The 20,943-nt window shown below is 40.5% G+C and overlaps 1 protein-coding gene across 2 annotated transcripts; it reads right to left on the bottom strand.

The window, feature by feature from the left end:
- Nucleotides 1–124: 124 nt before the first annotated feature.
- On the bottom strand, nt 125–19,523 carry dyrk4 (dual-specificity tyrosine-(Y)-phosphorylation regulated kinase 4). Of its 2 annotated transcripts, none has more exons than XM_054777451.1 (14): nt 19,038–19,523; nt 14,681–14,758; nt 10,767–10,919; nt 9,274–9,418; nt 8,930–9,093; nt 8,210–8,346; nt 7,237–7,377; nt 5,653–5,791; nt 5,378–5,459; nt 4,317–4,489; nt 4,168–4,228; nt 2,596–2,725; nt 2,312–2,493; nt 125–1,481 (listed from the first exon to the last, which is right to left on the bottom strand). In XM_054777451.1, the coding sequence occupies exons 1-14, from the start codon at nt 19,056–19,058 to the stop codon at nt 1,237–1,239; spliced, it is 1,851 nt and encodes a 616-aa protein (XP_054633426.1). In that variant the 5' UTR covers nt 19,059–19,523; the 3' UTR covers nt 125–1,236. The 2 variants fall into 2 exon arrangements, with proteins under 2 accessions (XP_054633426.1, XP_054633425.1); XM_054777450.1 differs by having other exon boundaries at nt 125–1,484; nt 19,038–19,518.
- Between the last annotated feature and the right edge of the window lie 1,420 nt (nt 19,524–20,943).

Genomic DNA, 20,943 nt, shown 5'->3' with positions numbered 1-20,943 from the left:
TTTTTCCTGGCTACCTTATTTATATATAAATCAGTTCAGACATTGCTATATCTTCATTTGGTCTGGCCTCCTAACGACAGTTACGAAGAAGTAAATCATATAATTAAGTTCATAGACGCATAGCTACGAAAAGAACATTTTATTTCAACATTCAAATACATGAAAAGGATAAAATGATTTACTCCCATACAGTATTTTATGTCCATCCCATTAAAATCTCTGATGGCGGGGTGTGATTGTCACTAAGGACGCTATTGTCAGTTTAAATTCAAACTCATGGCGATGCAAGACAAAAATAATGTATATAAATAAACGATAAGCGCTTCAACAGGCTTCTACACTGGAACATCAGACAAGAGTAGGGATATTCCATATATTGCACAATGCTAAGAATCCTTTGTAGTCGAGATGTACACACACATCAGTAAAGTGCAAGAGCTCTAATACTGCAAGGCACAAAACTAAGATTGTATTTTTCTTCGTATTGGGAACACAGACATTGAAAATATTTTCATACAGTAAAAACATAACCCCTCAAAAACATTTGAAATATGTACTGTATATCTGTATTACACATATGTAGGACACAACAGCAGGAATATATACACATTAACGCCAATACAAATACATGATTGTACTGTACATCATTTTCTAATCACATATGAAACATTTGCTAAAAGAAATCAATAAGATTGATACTCTCCACTGAAAAGGTACATGATGTCTTACCATAAAAACAGTTTTGGCACAGCCTGTATTGTACACGTACTGTGCTTTTATAGTGGGGAAAGAAGAGAAGAGGAAATAAATGAGCTTCTTTGTCTATTTTTGGGGATTTCAATGCTCAGCAAAAGACTGTTTCCAATTGGTAAAACGATAGGCTGAAACCACCTTTTCTGAGCATTCTTCTGTGGCAATAACATACAAAATATTACAGTAAGTACTACATTGTCATAAACAAACTGAAGCTGATGCATTTTTACGCTGATGATTGATGCTGCGGTTTCTGTGCATCAACTTCTAAAAGGGTTTGTTCTCCCACGTGTCAGCAGAGGAGTGTCTTTGCCTCTGACACCTAAGAGAGGATGTTTCAGGATGTCATGTTCTCACAAAACATGGCAACCTTTGTACCAGCATGTCACCATCAGCCTGGATAATACCATTTTAGTTTATATTCCTGACAATCTCAGCCGCTGTATGTGTTTTCCCATTTCCCTTGAAGGCAACACGACTCCCTTACATGACAGGCGGCAACCAAGGAGACGACTCTTGGCTGTCTTGGCTCTCTGTGCTGTCTTCCTCCCGTGGTTGGATGATGATGTGAACGGGCCTCTCTGAACCCGAATCCTGCGGCTTGCGATTCTCGCTCTCGCACACCTTCTCCTCCGCTGAAGCCCCGATAGGCCGCAGACGCTCACTGGGGGCCCTGCTTGTGTCGGAACCATCTCTCTTGTCAGAGTTGTCTTCAGAGCTGAACCTCTCTGCTGTAGCAGGGCGAGAAATGACAAAAGATGGGAAATCTCTAAATGAGACTCTTACGACAGTGGAATCTTCAAGGTCAATTTATTTTCAGCAATTTTTCTCATAGCGGCTGATGGAAATAGAAATTCAGTCCTCCCTCGCCACATCGTGCTTTGAATTTTGCGGCTTCTCTCTGTCACGGTTTTCCAAAATATATGAATTAGGGGTGTCACGAGAAATCGTGTCTCAAGATCTCGTGAGATGAAAACGTGATGAGATTTCTCGTTCAGAAAAGAACGAGACGTTTTCCTCGTCTCTCGCCTCCAAACAGGCAGGAAGAGAGTTCACTCTGTGCATTGGTTCAGCACATCGACGCTTCATAGAACAATGGACAACAGTGTGAGACCTCTTGTCAGTCATACAGTCGCTTTGTCTCCGTGGGGGGAGGCAGGGCCACTAGCATACACACACAGCAAAAGAGTGGAGCTTTGTGAGGAGCAATGCAAGGTAACGCAGTAGAAGTTAGGGGGGAAAAAGATGCTTCCCAAGCCAAATACCACAACTCTCGTGTTTGAATATTAATAATGAGCAAGGGGGGAAACACTTTTTCACACTGTACAAGTGTAAAAAGAAGCTAACCACTGTCTAAACAATAAAACTTGAAACTCTGTCTTAAACGCTGCATGACAAAGCCGTAATTGGAAGGCGGTGTCGCGTCTCATTTTTAGAACATTCTAAGTTGTCACACAAGTGTAAACAGAAGTTAAGCACTAAAAACCAAAACAGAAATCTTCACATTAACATTCGACTTTGGAGGTTGCACGTTCGAGTATTTATGAACACTACTCACCAGATTTCCCACGAGCTTGTTTGCTGTAATTGTGTCCGCCATTGCTGTCCGTCTTGATCACACTGTCTGCCTGCTTCTTCACTGATAGTTTGGTTCTGGGCCTCACCTTGTTGAAATTCCCCTCCAGGATCCAGCCATGCTGTAAGCCCTCATCGGGCGTCATGCGTTTAGTTGGATCCCAACTGAAAGCCACGTTAAAGAAAGCATTCAGGATGCAGCGGCTGCTCATTTGTACTTTTAAGGGGCTTATTACAGCACAATAAAAAATAAGAGAGGGAACTTACGTCAGGCAGCGTTTGATGAAGTCTAAGAATAAAGCATCATTTGATTTCAGTGTAGTTGACAGTTCCTTGGAATTGGGCCTTCGTTTCTTCCCCTTGCTGTTGGTGATGTTTCTGGGATTCCCTTTTGAGTCTGCACACAAACACAACAATGTTTTTATCAGACCTGCGCATGACTCGCACACGTACTGTAAATCCTACACGTCCTTTTACAAACTCGCAGGCTTCTTCTGTAGCCTCATACAGGGCACAAAGTACCCCTTTCAGTACTTGGATATTCAACAGGCATGGTCCAAATATTGATAGTATCCATACCAAGGGGTAGTAGGAGTATTTTCCAGTTCTCTTCTATGTTTTCTTTCACAAATATCTGAGTTTTTTGTTGTGTTGTTGAAATAATTTTCACTCAGCCTTTTGTTGTGACTATCATTACTTTTTTGCCCAGTTCACTGGAAGAATTAAACTGTGCTACTGCCTTACAGTCAGATTTGAAACATCAACTTCACTTAGCAAATGCGGTAAACGGTAACGGTTTAACCACAGCAGCTACTGTAGTTAACTTACAGAGGGGATGTCCAAAGTACGGTACAGGGGCCACTTGCAGCCCGCTTAAAAACTAAAAAAAAAAAAACTACAGAAATGAAAAAATCAACAGTAATTGAGAGAAAAAAGTTGTAATCTAAAAAGAAAAAGTAATCATTTTAAGAAACTAACTTAATATTATGAGGAAAAATAACATCATTTTAGTAGCATAAAGTTGAAATATTAAAGAAAAGTTGTTATTTTTTTAAAGTCGTAATACTATGACAGACAAAGCAAAACTAAATAAAGTTGTAATTTTTGGAAAGTTATCTTACAACATTATGGGGAAAAGGTCCAAATATTATGGGAATAAAGTATTGATATTACGAGAATAAAAAATATTGTAGAAATAGTTTGGAAGTTAAAAAAAAAAAAGCCAACAGCAGAAATGGACAAAACAGCTGTAATTTCATTATAATAATAACAATGATAGAACATTTTAATAATATATTTTAATAATACAATATTTTACTAAAATAAAGTCAAAGTATTAAAAGACAAAAGTTGTAATCTAACAAGAAATTGTATTGGCGTCGTCTTGGCCAGGTCACCCTTGAAAATGAGATTCTGATCTCAATGGTTTTTTATCTGATAATTTAAAGAATTGAAGAAAAAAGTTGCAATTTTATGAGAATAAACTTAATGAGAATAAACTTAATGGCATTTTAGTAGCAGAGTGGAAATATTCAATAAAAAATACTTTTTAAAAGTCGTAACATTATGAGAAACAAACAAAACAAAATTTAAACAAGCAAAAAAACAGCAAAAATTTTAAAATGTGTAGAAATTTTACAAGAATAAAGTCAAAATATTAACAGAAAAGACTCAGAATTTTAATCAATACATTCATTTTTCACTATGAGGCCCTCGCTGGAAAAAGTTTGGACACCCCTGACTTACAGAACAGCCAATTGAGGAACTTCAGTTGTTCCTAGCTTAACACCTTGACTGGATCAAACAGGCCAAGCAAACAAGCAGAAGAGAAAATCTTACCAAAGAAGAGCCTTTTCCTTGATGCAGACTGAACAAAATCACTTGGAGGCATTCCAAGAACCTGCAAACAACAAAATGAAAACAGTGGACTGAATAAGCGTGTGTGGAAATAAAATGTACAGTTGAGCGTTTCAGCACATCATCCACACCTCCATGATGCAAGCCATCTGCTCCACTTCACTCTCCCCAGGGAAGAGAGGGTATCCGGTGTAGAGCTCAGCCAGGATGCAGCCCAGACTCCACATGTCAATGGCCATGCTGTAGGGGTGACCCAGGATGACCTCCGGGGAGCGGTAGAAGCGGCTCTGGATGTAGGTGTACACTACATGCCATACGGTGACAAGACAGGAAGAGGTGAGGGTCTTAGATGTCTGACAGTACTGAAAATGACACCAGTGAGGTGCACCAGCCACTGTTGCCAGCTTTTCAGTAAGAAAAGTAGCTATTGGCTGTCCTAGAAGTCGCGGGATGATGTCATAATCTATTTTGCATATCATTTGCATATGATGTTGTAAAACGCTGTAGGAAAAAAGCATCACCTCGTAGGAGAGACAAAAAAAGTGAGTAAAAGCACCTTCATCAAAATGGCTGTTGAGAACTTGAATTAGCACAATTAGCTCACGTGGCTCACATCAGCATGACTTAGTGTGGTTCGCGAGTAGCACGCTCTTCTGGTGAATATATGTAATAGCACCTGGTTTATCAATTACTTACATTTACCCCAAAAATTGTAAGATAATCCACTTCATTTTGCAAATAAAGAATAGCAATAGACAAACAATAAAATATAAACACAGCCTCCTCTTTTATCCAGGCAGTGTGCCGCGGAAGCTGACTGTACACTGCCGGCTGTCAGCAGCACCCGCTGTTGCTCAGTGAGAACACAATATGCAGAACAATACGCACTTTCACTTTTGAGTCCCCAAATACCAGAAAACTCCCCAACGACGCCAGAAAAAGTCGCAAGATTTGTCGCTTTTCAGAAAATATGTCGTCAAAGAGGGTTGGAATGTCGCCAGATGGAGCGACAACATCGCCAAGTTGGCATGAACACTGTAAAGAGTAAGCCAATGATAATTCATTCTCAGTTTCAATGTACTAATGTAACAATATGTTTATTATTGTGGTTGTAGAGTGGATAACATGTAAACGACAGCCAACCCTAGTAATGAAGTGTTTTTGGGTCACATTATCAATGAAATGCTCTCACCCCTTTGCTGTTCATAACAGCTTGATCCAAAATCCACCACCTTGATGTTCCCTGGGCCTCTCTGAGACAAAAGGATGTTCTCCTGTTGAAGGGAAAAAACAGGTAAGTTTCTCTTGCACGATGCTCTTGTAATTCTACAATGCTCCACTAGATGGCACACGTTTCTGCTGTTGTCACAGTCAATTTAAAAACCAGTTTCATGTCTAACACATGGTGCATTGTTTTCAGGATTTAACATAGAGTTACTACAAGAGTGTTTCTGTGCTAATCAATACCGGCTTGAGGTCGCAGTGAATGATCTTCTCCCTGTGGAGCATCTGCAGGCACCTGAGGAGCGCGTGGGTGAACCGGCGGATGAGAGCCACGCTGAAGCCCTGGAAGTTGTTTTTTTTGATGAGCTCATATAAGTTGACCCTGACGAGAGAAATGACAGTGTTAAGCTGTTTTAAGATTGACCTGACTTCCGCCTTTTATTTTATTGTCTTTTAGCCATTTCACATTTTATGGCAGCTTAACAGGGTTCCCTGCGCCTCCGCTTGGAAATAATACATGATGGTGCCAACAGTGTCCTCCTGCTATCTGGTGTGACGAGCTTGTAACTGGAGCCTTCGCACCATGGAGCAAGAAGGGGTAAGAGATAGGGCTCTAATCAAGGCCTTAACTAAAGGATTTGGTGACAGTAATGTAAGACAAGGTGCTAGTCCAAGGCGTCCTCTAAAGGTCGTCCATTTAAAGGCAAACACAAAACTATGTCCCCCCTCAAATAGATAGTAGTAGCGAGGCCTCGGGTACACTGCTAATCACTGAACACAGGGGTGTCCAAAGTGCTGTTTTTATTGGCATGTTCTAAAAATATAATTTAACAAGAAAACTAAAACAAACAAACAAAAAAAAACAGTAGAAATGGAAAAATCAGCGGTACGTTTACAAGAATAAAGTCAAAATATTAAGAGAAAAACAATCCTAATCTAACAAGGAATAGTCAATTTTATGAGAATACCGTTGAAATGTTATGAGGAAAAATAACATCCCAGCCATTTTTTCAAAATTCAACCCCTTCAGTACCGGCCGTTTTACACGATTTTGACTCATCTTCCAAGGCACACAGAATATTGTGTTCTACTATATATTGTGTTCGACTGCCTGTTTCCTGTTGTATGATTGCTAGCTGCTAGGGATCATACATGCTGAATGAAGGCAGAAGCAACGCGGCTGTAGGGAGCCTGGAATGCGGTAAATGAATCTTCCGGTTCATGGAGGATGACGAGGAGGAATATGTTTTAACAAGGATACAAAAAGGGCGCCAGGACATGCCACAATCAGAGGAGTGAAATATGCCCGAGTCACTTAATTTCTTGTGTTCAATCTCGTAAGTTGATCATTAACATTCAAACGAAATAAAGAGAGAAACGTGAAAAAATGTCAATGCCTGTCTGATAAAAGTGTATAAAATGTATGGTGAGGGGTTTTACAGCCTTAAAACATATATAATAATTGTAGAAAAATATAGTTGGCTACTTTGCGGATTTCACTTATTGCGGGCTATTTTGGGAACCCATCCCCCACAATAAACGCGTGATCTCTGTATAACAAAGCTGAGATGCAGTTTTTTTCTTGAAATATATGGAACTTTTTAGCATATGCTTTACAGAATATCAAAGTGGCCCTTGCATCCTTTCCTTTTTCAGCATGTGGAAAAAGTTTGGACACCCCTGGCTTAACCCGTTGCCTCCCTGAAGTGTGACGTACAAAATGATGACTCGACATCGCTGTGACGTCACCTTCCTTAGGGCAAGGGTACCTAAACATAATTCCACCAGTTTAATTTATGCTCGTATGCAACATAAGCATGCGCCTACCCGAGAAGCTCAAAGGAGATGCAAAGATGATTTCGGAAGTAGAAGTACTCCTTCATGTGTATGACGTTGTGGAGGTTGTCTTTGTCCTTCCTCTTTATCACGTCCAGGATTTTCAGCTCAACGAGAGCTTGGTGATGAAACCTAAGGACCAAATGATATGTTGAGGTGGATATTTACATCTCAGAAAGTATTTCCTCCATTTTTCGTCATAAATCATGTGGCACTCTTCACTCTATTAGGGTTTTTCAAAATAAATTCATTAATAAATCATGCTGTTCTGTGGTTGAATACGGCCTATTATTAGTACAAATAATATGCATATTGAAGCATTTATTCCGTATGTTTAAATTGAACATTGTCAAGCATAAAGATGGCAAAATTAACTAAAATACAAATACAAGCCGCATTAATATTTTGAATGTAGTATTCTACATTGGTCGATAGGTGTCACTAATTGTTCGCAGAGACAAGCACCAGACTTAATCGCCAGAACAACAGACTTTTATTGCAGGTTTAAATTATCTCACAACAGGCACAATAATAACATTAATAATAATAACCAAAATCAGAATCATAATAACAACACGGGCTACTGTTGTGGTCGTAATCCAGCTATAACTCGACCCCTGACGTCACTTCCTGTCCACACTGCCGGACGACATTTATCGCAACACACACAAGCACAGGTCTTATTTATGTCTTAAATGGTTTATTTTCTGGAATTATAGCTATTATATTGGGAAATACAAATGCATTCAGGTTACTATTGGGGTGTTATTTCATGTCTAGAGAGCTCCAATACTGTTAAAAACCAGCCATAACAAAAATATTCCATTCATAAACAAGGAATAAGGAATCCTCTGGAACCAAGTAACCTTAATAAATGAGGGACGACCTCGCGGGGGACAACCGTATATCCTCTTTTAGTAAAGTGGACTGTTTAACAAAGAAGACATATTTAAAAAATGTGTACCTCTTCTTGTTGCGTATCATCTTAACCGCTACAAGCTCATTGTTCTTGTGGTCCAGACATTTGAGCACCTGCCCGAAGGAGCCCTTTCCAATCACTTCAAGCACTTCAAATCTGTAGGCGATGTGGTCGTGCAGCACCTGGAGCAAAGCAAACAGGTGGACCATGCAAATTTCTGCAGACGTCGACAATAATATTGACAGGTAAGCTTACACAAACATGTATTCATTGAGGTAATGTTTTATTAGACCCAGTATATCATACATGCACTCTATGGGACACCCCTCAGAACCAATGGTATGAATCAGTCAGGTACACTGGGACTTTTTGCAACCCACTTATTTGTCAGAAATAAAAACCTTTGAAGACAGCCTAAGGCACTGTGAGGTGAATGGATTATCTCGGCAAAGGAGTGCTTGCTAACAAATTACGACAGCTTTGTCAACAACCTATAGGAGAAATAAGAGAAATAGGCCTTTTGTCTACATATAAAAAGTTTTAGATCTTTGAGTTCAGCTCATGAAAGATGGGAGCAAAAACAAAAGTGTGTTTATATGTTTGTTGATTGTGGATTTTTAGCATATCTATTTGGGTTGGTTTTTGCCTGAACTGTTTTTTGTGACACACTTTCTGGTCATGACCCCACCAGTTGAGAATCCCTGGTATACTGTAGATGCTATAGTGGGATTTACTGGAACAAAAGGCAGCATCAGGACTCATTACCCTGATGTAGCTTCCATGCTCGTCATCATATCCACAGTTCTGCGCTGCAGCCTGCGAAGCCTCGATCTTCTGAGAGCCCAGACCCAGGAACCAGATCTCGGCGTAGTCCATGATCTCCTCCTTCTCAAACTCAGTGAGACGATCTTGGAAGTTGTTGAGTGCGTCTGTTAGCGGGTTGGAAGAAAACGCAGAGGAAGAGGACCAGATGAGTCATGCTGTCATATCGATCAGCCCGCCAAGAGCAGAGGAGTGTGAACAAGCACGGTGATGCCAACATGTTATTCTTGTCCCATCAGTCCCATGAACAGGATTATTTTCAGGTACTTAAATTCATCTCTTCATACCTGTGGGAGACAAGGGTAGCCTGTGTCCCTCGTGCGCCATTTCTTTATCCGGCTTGTTGCTGAAGATTTTACTGCTGCGGGACATTTTATCCATGGCTGCGCCAAATCGCATGGTGAATTGCTGAGTGGGCTTTTGCCTCTCAACCTGTTCATAGACATTGAGCTCTGTGTCATCTTACTCATCCACACCAAGCTATTAAAAGCGGCTACACATGCATATCTATGACTACACAGCGACCTTCAAGATGTCTCTCAGCAATCACACACACTATCCAACTCTGTTCCTGACTAATATGATCAACAGCAGAGGCGCAATGGAACTGCAGTGCAAAACTGAATGCACAGTCGTGGCCAAACGTTTTGAGAATGACACAAGCGTTGGTTTTCACAAAGATTGCTGCTTCAGTGTTTTTGGATTGTTTTGTCAAATGTTACTGTTACTTACCTTGTTCCCCAAGCCTTTTGCCTTTGGAAAAGGCACTAAACTGACACTAAACTGTTCTTGGATGGTTTGGAGAAGTTGCTCTCGGAGGTTGTTTTGGTACCATTCATTATTCATGGCAAAATCATGAGTGGGCCCACTCCCTTGGCTGAGGAGCAACCCCACACATGAATGATGTCAGGGTGTTTTAGTGTTGGCATGATACAGGCCTGATGGTAGCGCTCACCTTTTCTCCTCTGGAAAATATTTCTTCTGGATGCCCCAAACAATCAGAAAAGGGGATTCATAAGAAAAAAGGTTTTACCCCAGTCTTCATGAGTCCAATATCTGTATCTGTTGCAGAATATCAGTGGCAATAAGTGGCTTCTATGCACCCTTCTTGACGCCAGGCCATCTTCCAAAAGTCTTCACATCACTGTGTGTGTAGATGCACTCACGCCCGCCTGCTACCATTCCTGAGCAAGCGCTGCACTGGCGGTGCCCAGATCCCGCAGCTAAATCAACTTTTAGAGACAGTCCAGACGCTTGCTGGGCTTTCTTGGGCACCCTGATGCCTGCTTCACAACAATGGAACATCTCCCCTTGAAGTTCTTAATGATGTCATAAATGATTGGTTTAGGTGCCATCCTACGAGCAGCAATATCACTTTTGTGCTAAGCAATGAGTTTCCTTGCAGGTAACAGAGGAGAAACAAAAATTTCAAGCACCACCCCTCTTTTTAAAGCTTCCAGTATGTTATTGTCACTCAATCAGGACGAGAGAATAATCGCCAGCCTTTGTCCTTGTCAACATTCTCATCGATGTTAACCAGACAATCACTAACATGGTGTCTGCTGGTCCTTTTCTGGCAGGGCTGAAATGCATTAGAAATGTTTTTATGGGATTAAGTTTTCATGACAAAGAGGGACTTTGCATACTTGCCATTCATCTTATCACTCTCTGTAACCTTCTGCAGTAAATGCAAATTGCCAACATAAAAACTGAGACAGCAGACTTTGTGAAAATTAATATTTGTGTCATTTTTTTGGCCATGACTGTATGAGCTCCTTACTGTGTTTGTCTGATAGTGGTTCTGGACCCCCTTGTTGACAATTTGGGGCAGGATGCTGTCGGTCTGCTGCTGCTGGTTCTTGGCATTGCTGACTACCACCTGGACCACCGGAGGCTCTAGCTGAGGCAAAGTCCCTCCTCCTTGGCCAAACTTCTGTAAGTAAGAAGAGCTGGTTTAACTATGACAGAGAAATGAGAAAAATCTCCTGTATGGAGGATAAAATGAAAACTAAATTGAATACAGGAGATCCCCGCTTTTCGCTCCTCCTCCAAACCCTCCGGCTATCTTGGCGTTGACGTTCTCCTCCGATTTCCGATCAACATTTGCTATAAAAGTTAAGCTCCAGAATCCTCCGCTTCTCTTTTCAATTGCCATTGTTCACCTGCGACACAATCCTGATTTAAGCTCCTCACACAGTTATTCAACTAATTCAAAGTATGAACACGAATGAATGATAACGTAAGACGATCCAAGTGCAGATTGAATGAGAGTCACGGTGTGGACGTTATATACAGAGGAACCTCAGTTAGCGTCATTAATCCGATCCAGAAGGTCCGCCTCAAACTCAAACATAAAATAACCCAATACAATTTCCCATAAGAGAAAAATGTAAGTTCAATTAATCTGTTCCGGACTCCCAAAAATGTGAACACAAAACACTTTTAATATATAACAATTATAGTTTTACATGCAGAAAAATGATTCAAAATGCATATAAATGATGAATGAAAGGGAGAAATGAACATCTAATGTCACTTACGCTACACTCCTCCACGCTCTCTCACTTCCTCCTTCCTGTCATGTGTGATTTTTCTGTTCAAATGATCTCTGCCGAGTTCTTATCCAATGCACTTCTGCCACCTTGTGGCCGTTTTCATGGCTTAAAATTGCTCTGAAGTGAAACGCATTAGTGGAGAGTTGCGTCAACACCTCTTTTTGCCTCTCGCACAAAAAAACGTAAACGACGTATAAATAAGTTGTTCGGATCGGGCGTTCGGGTTTATAAAAATGTATAACTACGTCGTTGGTATTGAACGAGTTAACGGCCATTAAAACTAGAAACACACATAATTCCAGCATCAAGGCTAGCCTTTGGGCGGATACTGTGAATACACGATTGGGGAACTTATTTAAAGTAGTTGAAAGATAGTATAATAGTATAATATGGGACCTTTAAACCAACATGAGAGGAACAAACCGTTCTTCAAACACTGAGTAGTTTTAAACAGACAACATAAGAATCAGGAGAGTGGGTCAGGCAGTGTGACCTATAAATGAATGATATCCTTTTTACACTGTCCTCACACGCCTGTCACATCCCCTTTCATCATCTGTTTGACGGGATGATCACTTTTTAGTCTGGGCTCAGGTGATCAGAACCCCCAGCAGGGAGCGGCTGGAGTTACCCGAGGTTAATGGGGACAAAGTCCTTGGTCCTGACTGGACTGTGTCCTGGTGTTATATCTCTGTGCAGGGCTCTCTGTGGGGCGGGGGTGAAGAAGAGCAGCAACCTGCTCCTCTCTGGCTGCCATTGAGCATACCGTACGAGCTTGATGAGTAAAATTAAACGGCTGCCCAATGCCAAGATCTCGGGGAAGAATTAGATATCCAAAAGGTGTCTATCTATGTCATGGGGAGAATTACAGGACATGCCTTCACTTTGTTAGGCGACCATTCCGCAATTAAATCTGGTTAAAGCAATAAATAACACGAATAAACTTGAATACGGATATGAATAGCTACAAAAGCTTTGCACATTAAATGTGATGTTGCATACTTGATGCCTCTCACGTGTGTTGCCCTGCTGCTGATGTGCCAACTTGTTTATGATGCACAGAGATAGAGCTAAATATAGTTGGTGGTACCTTGCCACAGCAGGCAAAGGAAATAAACACAGCTATGCGCCTGTAAATAACTGCAGGGCAAACTGCATCAGTAAGGAGCTCCAATCGCCCAATCAAACCTGATGTACAGTGGATCCCCGCACATTCGCGAGTCAGCATTCACGGCCTCCAAATTTGCGGATTTTTTTTTTTCCTACAAAAAACATATCTCATTCACCGCAAGTCGGTAATCATTTATAAATATGCACAGCATGCACGTACCACTGGTTTAAAAAGCCCACAATTTTTACGTTTCTATCTTTATGCTTCACTCAATGTTTTTTCGTCAAGTGTTACGATTTCACACTTTGTTCGGTGGTCCTTGAACGCACCATAGTTGCTGTGAGACACAAAAGTGAAACTAACACTTACACCGAGACTCTGATTCCATCTATTCGTGAATCATCTTACATCAGGGGTGTCCAACGTGGCTGTTTTTTTTATTGGCCCATGACACATTCTGGAAATATCATTTCACAAGAATACAAAAAAAACCCCCAACATCAGCAAAAACGGAAACGAATATAACAAATTTTATATGAATAAAGTCGAACTATTAAGAGAAAATTTTGTAATCTAACGAGAAAAAGTCACAATTTTAAGAGAATAACATTGTAATATAGTGAGAAAAAAATATGATAATTTTTGAAGCATAAGGTTGAAATATTAAAGAAGGATGTTGTAATATTATGAAAAACAAACAAAACAACAAATAAAGTTGTACCAATGATTTTTGGAAAATTAGGTTGCAGAAAAAGTTACAAGAATAAAGTCAAAATATTATGGGAATAAAGTCATAATTATGAGAAGAAAATGTAAAAGAAAAAAGTTGAAATAGTAAAAATAATTTTAAAAAACCCCAGCAGAAATGGAAAAAAAAAATCATTTCACAAGAATAAAGTCAAAATATTTGAAGAAAAAGTGTACTCTGACAAGAAAAAAGTTTCAATTTTGCGAGAATAAACTTGTCATATGATGATGAAAAATAATGTCATTTTAGTAGCATAGAATTGAAATATTAAAGAAAAAATATGCTTTAAAAAAGTGATATTTTGAGAAACAAACAAACAAACAAAGTTGTCTTTTTTTAAACTTTAGGTTGGGGGGAAAAAGTTCTATTATGGGAATAAAGTTAAGAAGAAAGACGAAATATTTGGGAAAAAAAACAACAGTAAAAATGGGGAAAGCAAGAGCAAAGACCAAATTTCATACTTATACAGGAATATGCTTTTTCACCAATGTCCGTAAGGTTTTTCTTGAAATATATACAAAATATCAAAATGGCAAAGTTCCATCCTTCCATTGATGTAAAAGCTTTGGACACCCCTGTCAGTCATTAGTGGTGAGTACCTTCTACACTTTAAATGCATTTAATAAGTGTGTGAGGCATAGTAAAGACAGATGGGGGAGGGTTCTGGAGCTGAATCTAATGTAATAATTACCATCCATCCATCCATCCATCCATCCATCCATCCATCCATCCATCCATCCAGCCATCTCCTACCGCTACTTCGTCCAGCTCCTCCCGGTGGATCCCGAGGCGTTCCCAGGCCAGTCTCTCCTACGTGTCGTGGGTCTTCCCCGAGGCAGACGTGCCCTGAGGGAGGCGTTCAGGGGGCATCCTGACCAGATGCCCAAATCACCTCATCTGGCTCCTCTCAGTGTGGATGAGCAGTGGTTCTACTCCGATTTTCTTCCGGATGAAAGTGCTTCTCATCTTACCTCTAAGGGGGAGCCCAGCCACCCTATGGCGAAAACTCATTTCGGCCGCTTGTACCCACAATCTTCTCCTTTAGGTGACTACCCAAAGCTCATGACCATAACTACACTAACTAACACTAACTTTTATTACAAATGTTGATCTGAAATCGGAGCAACATGTCAACGAGGGGGAGTGGGCCGTGTGTCAAAAATAAGCATTTTTATGGGCGCCCCATTTAATTGCAGATTTTAGTCATTTGCTGGTGGCCCTGGTACAGAACCGCAACTACAAGCTACCAAATATGCAAGTTGCAGTGGTTAGAATCTGACCTGTAAGCAGGATCGGTTTGTCCCAAGACGACTGCCCTCTGCTGGGTGTCTATGAGGGAAGGCCTCTGGGCGTGACATCTGCGGGAGGCACAACAACGTTTAAAGCACACGACTCAACGGATAAAGAACATCAACTGCTGCATTCACATGTTTTATTTTTTTATATTTGCCGCATTCAAGGTCAGATTTGGGAATTCTTTAACAACCACGTGGAAATTGCTTCTCTGCAGGCAGCTGAGCACAGTTGCAGCCACGCTACCAAAAATAATGCACCGAGATCTAAAAATACATCACTTCCGGAAAAACCCAGCAACAACCCACCTCTCGTATGCACTTTTCCCTCCTGGTCTGCACATGCGCTCATCCCTGTGCTTGCCAATGCATGTGCACGTGCATGTGTTTAAGAGAAGCAATCACTGCACTGTCGTCAAAAGCGATGGAGTTTGCACCAGAGGTATTTTGGGATGAATCCTTAAGCTTTGACAGCAATCCAGCGTGCATGTGCCTTTTTAATCAGTGGGTGAGGCTTTGGTGGCTCCATATGGGTGAAATAAAGCTTAACCTCATTTGGAGATTCTGTACATGCTGATCACTCTACCTGCCCTCTGTAGGAGGGAGGGGTGAGGCAGACATCTAGAGCTACTCTGCAGATTGTGAGGCAAAAGTAACAACAAATTAGTGCCCAATCATCTGCACTATGTAGGACGTGAACCAGCCAAGCTTGCCTCCTGTCTACCAATGGAAAGGGATTATTGGTAGTCAGGATACAGAGGGAGGGTCTTCACCGTTGTCATGTTGCAATCTGAAGCCAAGGAGGCATGTAGGTCACTGTGGCAGGCTAACATCCAAAACCTCACCTGGACTAATGAGCTGACTGATGGGCGTTGAGCTTGTAGCATCATCACACGTGCCCATGTGGCATAGATGCCAAGTACTTAGAACAGAAAACCTTTTCAACTTGAGGCCATAAACAGAAAGACTGATTGGATTCTCCAAACCAATCCAACCAATGTACAGTTTTTAACACATTTAGTACACCAGCTCTCATAGACATTTTTTCTGCTCAGGAATGCAAGTAATAATTTGACTTCTTAATCAAGAAAAAAACCCTTTACTCCTTACAATTTAAAATCATTTAATTGGCAGAGAAGTAGCCAAATAGTAAATACAGTGTTCCCTCGCTCTATCGTGGTTCACCTTTGCGGATTTTTGTTGTGCTTTTTTTTTTTTTATTACAGCATATGGACGCTGTCACAAGCCAAGCCTGGCCCTTTAAGAAGATTGCATTGTGGGAAGTTGAGTGTCTATCTCTTGCCTCTCTCGTCTGTCTGCACCGCCCATTGTTTTCTGCGTCCTGGTTGGCTTTCGGCAATTGTCAATCAATCTCCTTCGTGCCGTCCTACCAGGTCTCCTGTGTCATCGCTAGCTTGCTTGCTCGCTAGCTTGTAAATGAATCTTCGTTTCGTCTGCAGCAATATGTTTTATGAAGGATACAAAAACGCTACAGTACAGCGGAACGGCGGCTGGATGAAAAAGCACGGTCACAGGAGTGAAATACGCATGAGTGACTTAATCATTTCTTGTGTTGATCATTAAGGTTGATCATTCAAATTCAAACTTCAGGGATTTTACTTATTGCAGGCTATTTTGGTATCCTATCCCCCACCATCGTCGATACTGCTTCTCTGCTTGTTGGATTACATGCTCACTCCCGAGTAGTGTTCCTGTACCTTCTCAGGCAGGCAACCGGTGCTTCTGTTTTGCTCTGGCTTCCTCTGCGTCTCCTTTGGCCTACTGCTTTGTTTGTTGTGCTAGCATTCTTCTTTGTCGGACTCTTAAGCCTTTTTACTTCGCCCTTAGTTTCGGTAAACTTTTTTTTTGACTAGAATCGCGCTACGCCTTGGGTTTGAACCTCTTTTAAATTTTTGGACTTCATTTTGGTTGTACGTATTTCCTAGCAACAGTGCTACGCTTTATGTTGGACGATTATTTTTTTTTTTGTCTCTGAAAGCTCAGTAAAGACTTTGTTTTTTGCCGCACACACCATTGCTTCGCATCTTGGGCTCCTGTCCACACCAAACATAACATATTTTCTGTTATTACGCTTATTATATTGGATAATATGAGTGTAAATGTGGCTATAGGGGTGGTATTTCATGTCTAGAGGTCTCTACTGTAATAATGTTAAAAAATGTTTTCTCTGCTCTATGAAAATTTATACATAAAAAATACTACTTTTTGTAGGAAATTCACTTATTGCTCGGCAACCAATTAACTGTGATAAACGAGGGAGTCCTGCTAATTTAGGGAATTTACATTAGTGCTATGCTAACTTATAACCTTTTCTTTTCAGTGTGGCCCTAAATCTTCTTAGTAATGCTTCATGTCCTGATGTGGACCATCTTTCGTTTTATTCTTACTTTATTATGCCATCGGCCAATGAAAAACATGTTTGTAAAATTTGTTAAATAGTAGTTTGTTTTTTTCTTAGTTTGCATGCATCAAGATGACATGTTGCCCTAAACGTGCCAAAATCAGCGCAATCTATCTTTTGCACGTGCTAAAGATCAAGTGGTGAACAATGGAGGATCATCTCAGCAGGTGCACAAGGCCCATTGTGATCCTCTCTGGTCACTTGGTCACAGGGTTAACTGGTGCAAAGGTAAGAGGAAGACAAATCAGCTGATGTTGTAAACCACAGGTCAAATAGAAATGGATCTGATTTTACAGCTTAAGTACACTTCTGATCAAAATTTCAAGACCAGTCCAAAAATTGCGAGACTTTACATTTTGTACCGTTGGATCTTAAGGAGGTTCTAAGTAGCGCTTCAAAATGCAAAAACAAGAAATGGGAGTGAGACAAAAACATTTTTGAGTATGCAATTTATTGCAAACAAGCATTAAAGTGAAATGGGCTGTTCATCAGCTGATCAAAAGTTCAAGACCACAGCCTTTAAAAGCCAACATCTTGGCAAAAATGTGGATTGAATGTCATTTTCTGTCAGGCATTCAAACTGTCATGATCTCTTGATGGCAAAGGCAAAAAAGCTGTCGCAGGGCACCATTGCTGCAACCAATTACTGCTGCACCGTTATAAGCTGTTGGGAGACGGTTGTTCATTGCCAGATTGTTCCTTTGGACTTCTCCTGCAACCTGTGCCACCTGCCTCCCATTTAGCTTGTGATATTGGCTATTGTGTTTCTGTGCCTACCTGTGTAGTGACTATTTTCCTGCTCAGTGTATTTCTGCTACGGTTAAATGCCAGCAGCATTTTCAGTTACCGCTTGTGTGTTATCCTGCAGCACGTTTTGGCTCGCAGAGTCTTTGTTTTCAGTGCGGTTGCCCTGGCTTTTGTTCGTGGATTATACTTCTTGGTAGTACCTGTGTTTGCCTTTTTTTCCTCCTCTGAGGTCACTTTCTGTAATAAACCCTTTTTGTCACTTCAGCCGTTGTGTACGTCTCTGCATCTTGGGGTCCGATAGCCTTACCACGCTTACACGTGACATTAATGCTTGTTTGCAATAAATTGCTTACTCAAAAATGTTATTGTCTCACTCCCATTTCTTCGTTTTGCATTTTGAAGTTCAACTTAGAACCCCCTTTAGATCCAACAGTGCAAAATGTAAATTCTTGCAATTTTTCAACTGATCTTAAAATTCTCATGGAGTGCATGTGCAGTCAAAAGATGTCATCCATGCATTGCAAATGATGTGTTATATAAATAACATGATGTAAAGATACTGTGTTCATCAGCATAAGACAGGCATTGAGGGGCTTTCCTAAATTGAGCGAGCATGTTCTGGGAAACGTCGCTGTCACGGAGGCAAATATAGAATTATTGGCCACAACATAGGTGCACATGCACAATACAGGTGGCCTCAAAAACAATAATAAGTAGAAAAACATATTCAGCCTATGGAAGTAGCAATTTGACCTGAGAATTATGGCAACACATTGTATTTATTGTATTTGTACTTCTGTACTGTACAGTGTTTGATGTGCAGGTGTACCGTCCCTAATAAAGTGACAGCAGCACTGATCAAATAATGACAGCAATGCACTCTTTAGACCACACACAGAAAAATGAAATGATGCAGCTTGCCAATCCAATGTAGGTCAATATATGCTAAGCTATTTGAAGAACATGTTGTGTTACAGCTCACGAAGCAAATCATTATTTGTGTAATATCTCATAATATATTACAACCAATTATTTTCATGGACTGAAAATGCCCCCCAGGCCGCATTTTGGACACCTCTGTTTTAGACAAGAAAATCAAAATAACAATTTAAAAAAAATGTGCAAAACAAAATACTGTAATAGTACTCCGTGTTTAGAAAAAATAAGTTTTCTCACCTTATTTATCTCTGGCAACATGATGTCAAAGTGAGTTTTGACGCGGGAGACTTGATCAAATCCAAGCAATAAGAGTCATCGTTTCCAATTACTCAGACATCCCGAAGACTAAAAGACGCTGTCCGTGTCTTACTTTGAGTGAAGAAGACAGTGGAGACCAAAACCAAGCACAGTCCAGGTTTTACGCGCACTGCTGGCGTCACCGAGAAGGAGATTAGCAAGCTGTTGTTGCTCTGCGTCGTGACGCGTCCAGCTAAAGGAAGGAGCCACCTGGTCAGGTTTCTGCCGCTGACAGCTGGGGGTGTCCCGATATAGACGCGCGTCTTTTCTATCCCACTGCTGCTCGGTCCTCCTACCGACACCGACGCTCCGTGGAGCACATTTCCACCGACGCACACGTCATATTCCCCTGGGACTCCCTCACAATCTCCACGATGGAGCTTGCAGGATTCCCTGGCAAAGCAGCACGCTCTGCAGCCACTCCCTTATAATCACCCAGACCTCACAAATACTTCATATTCTTTATTTACTTATCCTGAATAGACCAGGATGTCCAAACGTTTTCTGTCATCCTAAAAAATCAAACAGTGTGGAGTTGATATTTTTAATTGCGTAACAAGGCTGGAAAAAAGACGTCAATGTATATTTAAAGGGGCCCTATCCTGCTCATTTCAGCGGCTTTTAATATTGGATCCCAGTGGGGCATTATACAAGTCATCCTCCTTCCGTTTTTCGACGTGTTATGGTTACAAACAAGCTGCTGTAAATTCATTCAAAACTTAATTTTGGCTTGTAAATACGTGACAATTACTTACACTATGAATACAGCAGTGCCACACTTTTTGCACTTCATGATGTCTCCCCAGCTTAAAGCAGGCTACAGCCACGCCTCATCACGTCACGGTTCGAACATCGCTCCCTCATTCTATCACGGTTTTTCAAAAATGTATTAATGAATTGATAAATGGTTGCTGTTTCGTGCTTGAATACGGCCTATTAGGAATAAAAAAACAACATATTTAAGCAAATTGCACTTATTCTTGGCCTACATTAAGCATACACATAAAAATGGCAAAATACTACTACAAGTCAGAAGAAGCATTCTAATGTAGAATGTAGTATTCTACATTGGCCACTAGGTGTCAGTCATTGTTCGGGGAGACAGGCACTAGACCCGTCATTCCATAGGGAACACATTTACTGTGACGCTGCTGGAGCAGGAGTTTTATTTACATCTTAAATGGCTTATTCACTCTTATTTTGTCTACTATATTGGGTAATATGAATGTGAAGTCATTTAAAGCTGCCATGGCGGAAGTACGCTGGAAGAAAAAACAAGAAACTGCTAATGTGTGAGTCTGTCATCTTGTTTATGTCCAATATGTCTTATTTTCTCTGATTATATCTACTATATTGGGTAATACAAATGTAAAGTGACTATAGGCGTGTTATTTCATGTAGTGATGTGCAATACCACTGATATCGTCTCCAATCCGACACTGAGTAAAATTTAGGCTGGTATCGGTGGTACCGATCCAATGCTGATACTTTGCAAATTCACTCAACGTGAATTTAATTATTAATTATTAAAAGTAATGTATTTCATATCACGGCATAAAGAATACAAGAATATAATTGACTGTAACCCTGCAGTATATCGCGGTAGTGGGATGATTTGCAATGTAGCTAAGCTAATATACAACAAGCGAAAAAAAGAGGACAAAATCATACAAATTATGTGAAAATTATTTTAAACATCATTTTAAACAATAAAAAATAAAATATGTAAAATGGTGAAACCGTTAAAATAAATGAGTATTAACTACTTTAAGAATGAAATTTCGATCGGTCAAGATTTCAGACAAGCATGACCTCAAATGACTGAAGTATCGAAAGTATCGATATT

This window comes from Dunckerocampus dactyliophorus, chromosome 5 (assembly GCF_027744805.1).
Source record: "Dunckerocampus dactyliophorus isolate RoL2022-P2 chromosome 5, RoL_Ddac_1.1, whole genome shotgun sequence".
Taxonomy (NCBI): Eukaryota; Metazoa; Chordata; class Actinopteri; order Syngnathiformes; family Syngnathidae; genus Dunckerocampus; species Dunckerocampus dactyliophorus.
The sequence above is the reverse complement of the archived record's forward strand: the minus strand, read 5'-3'. Positions and strand labels throughout refer to the sequence as shown.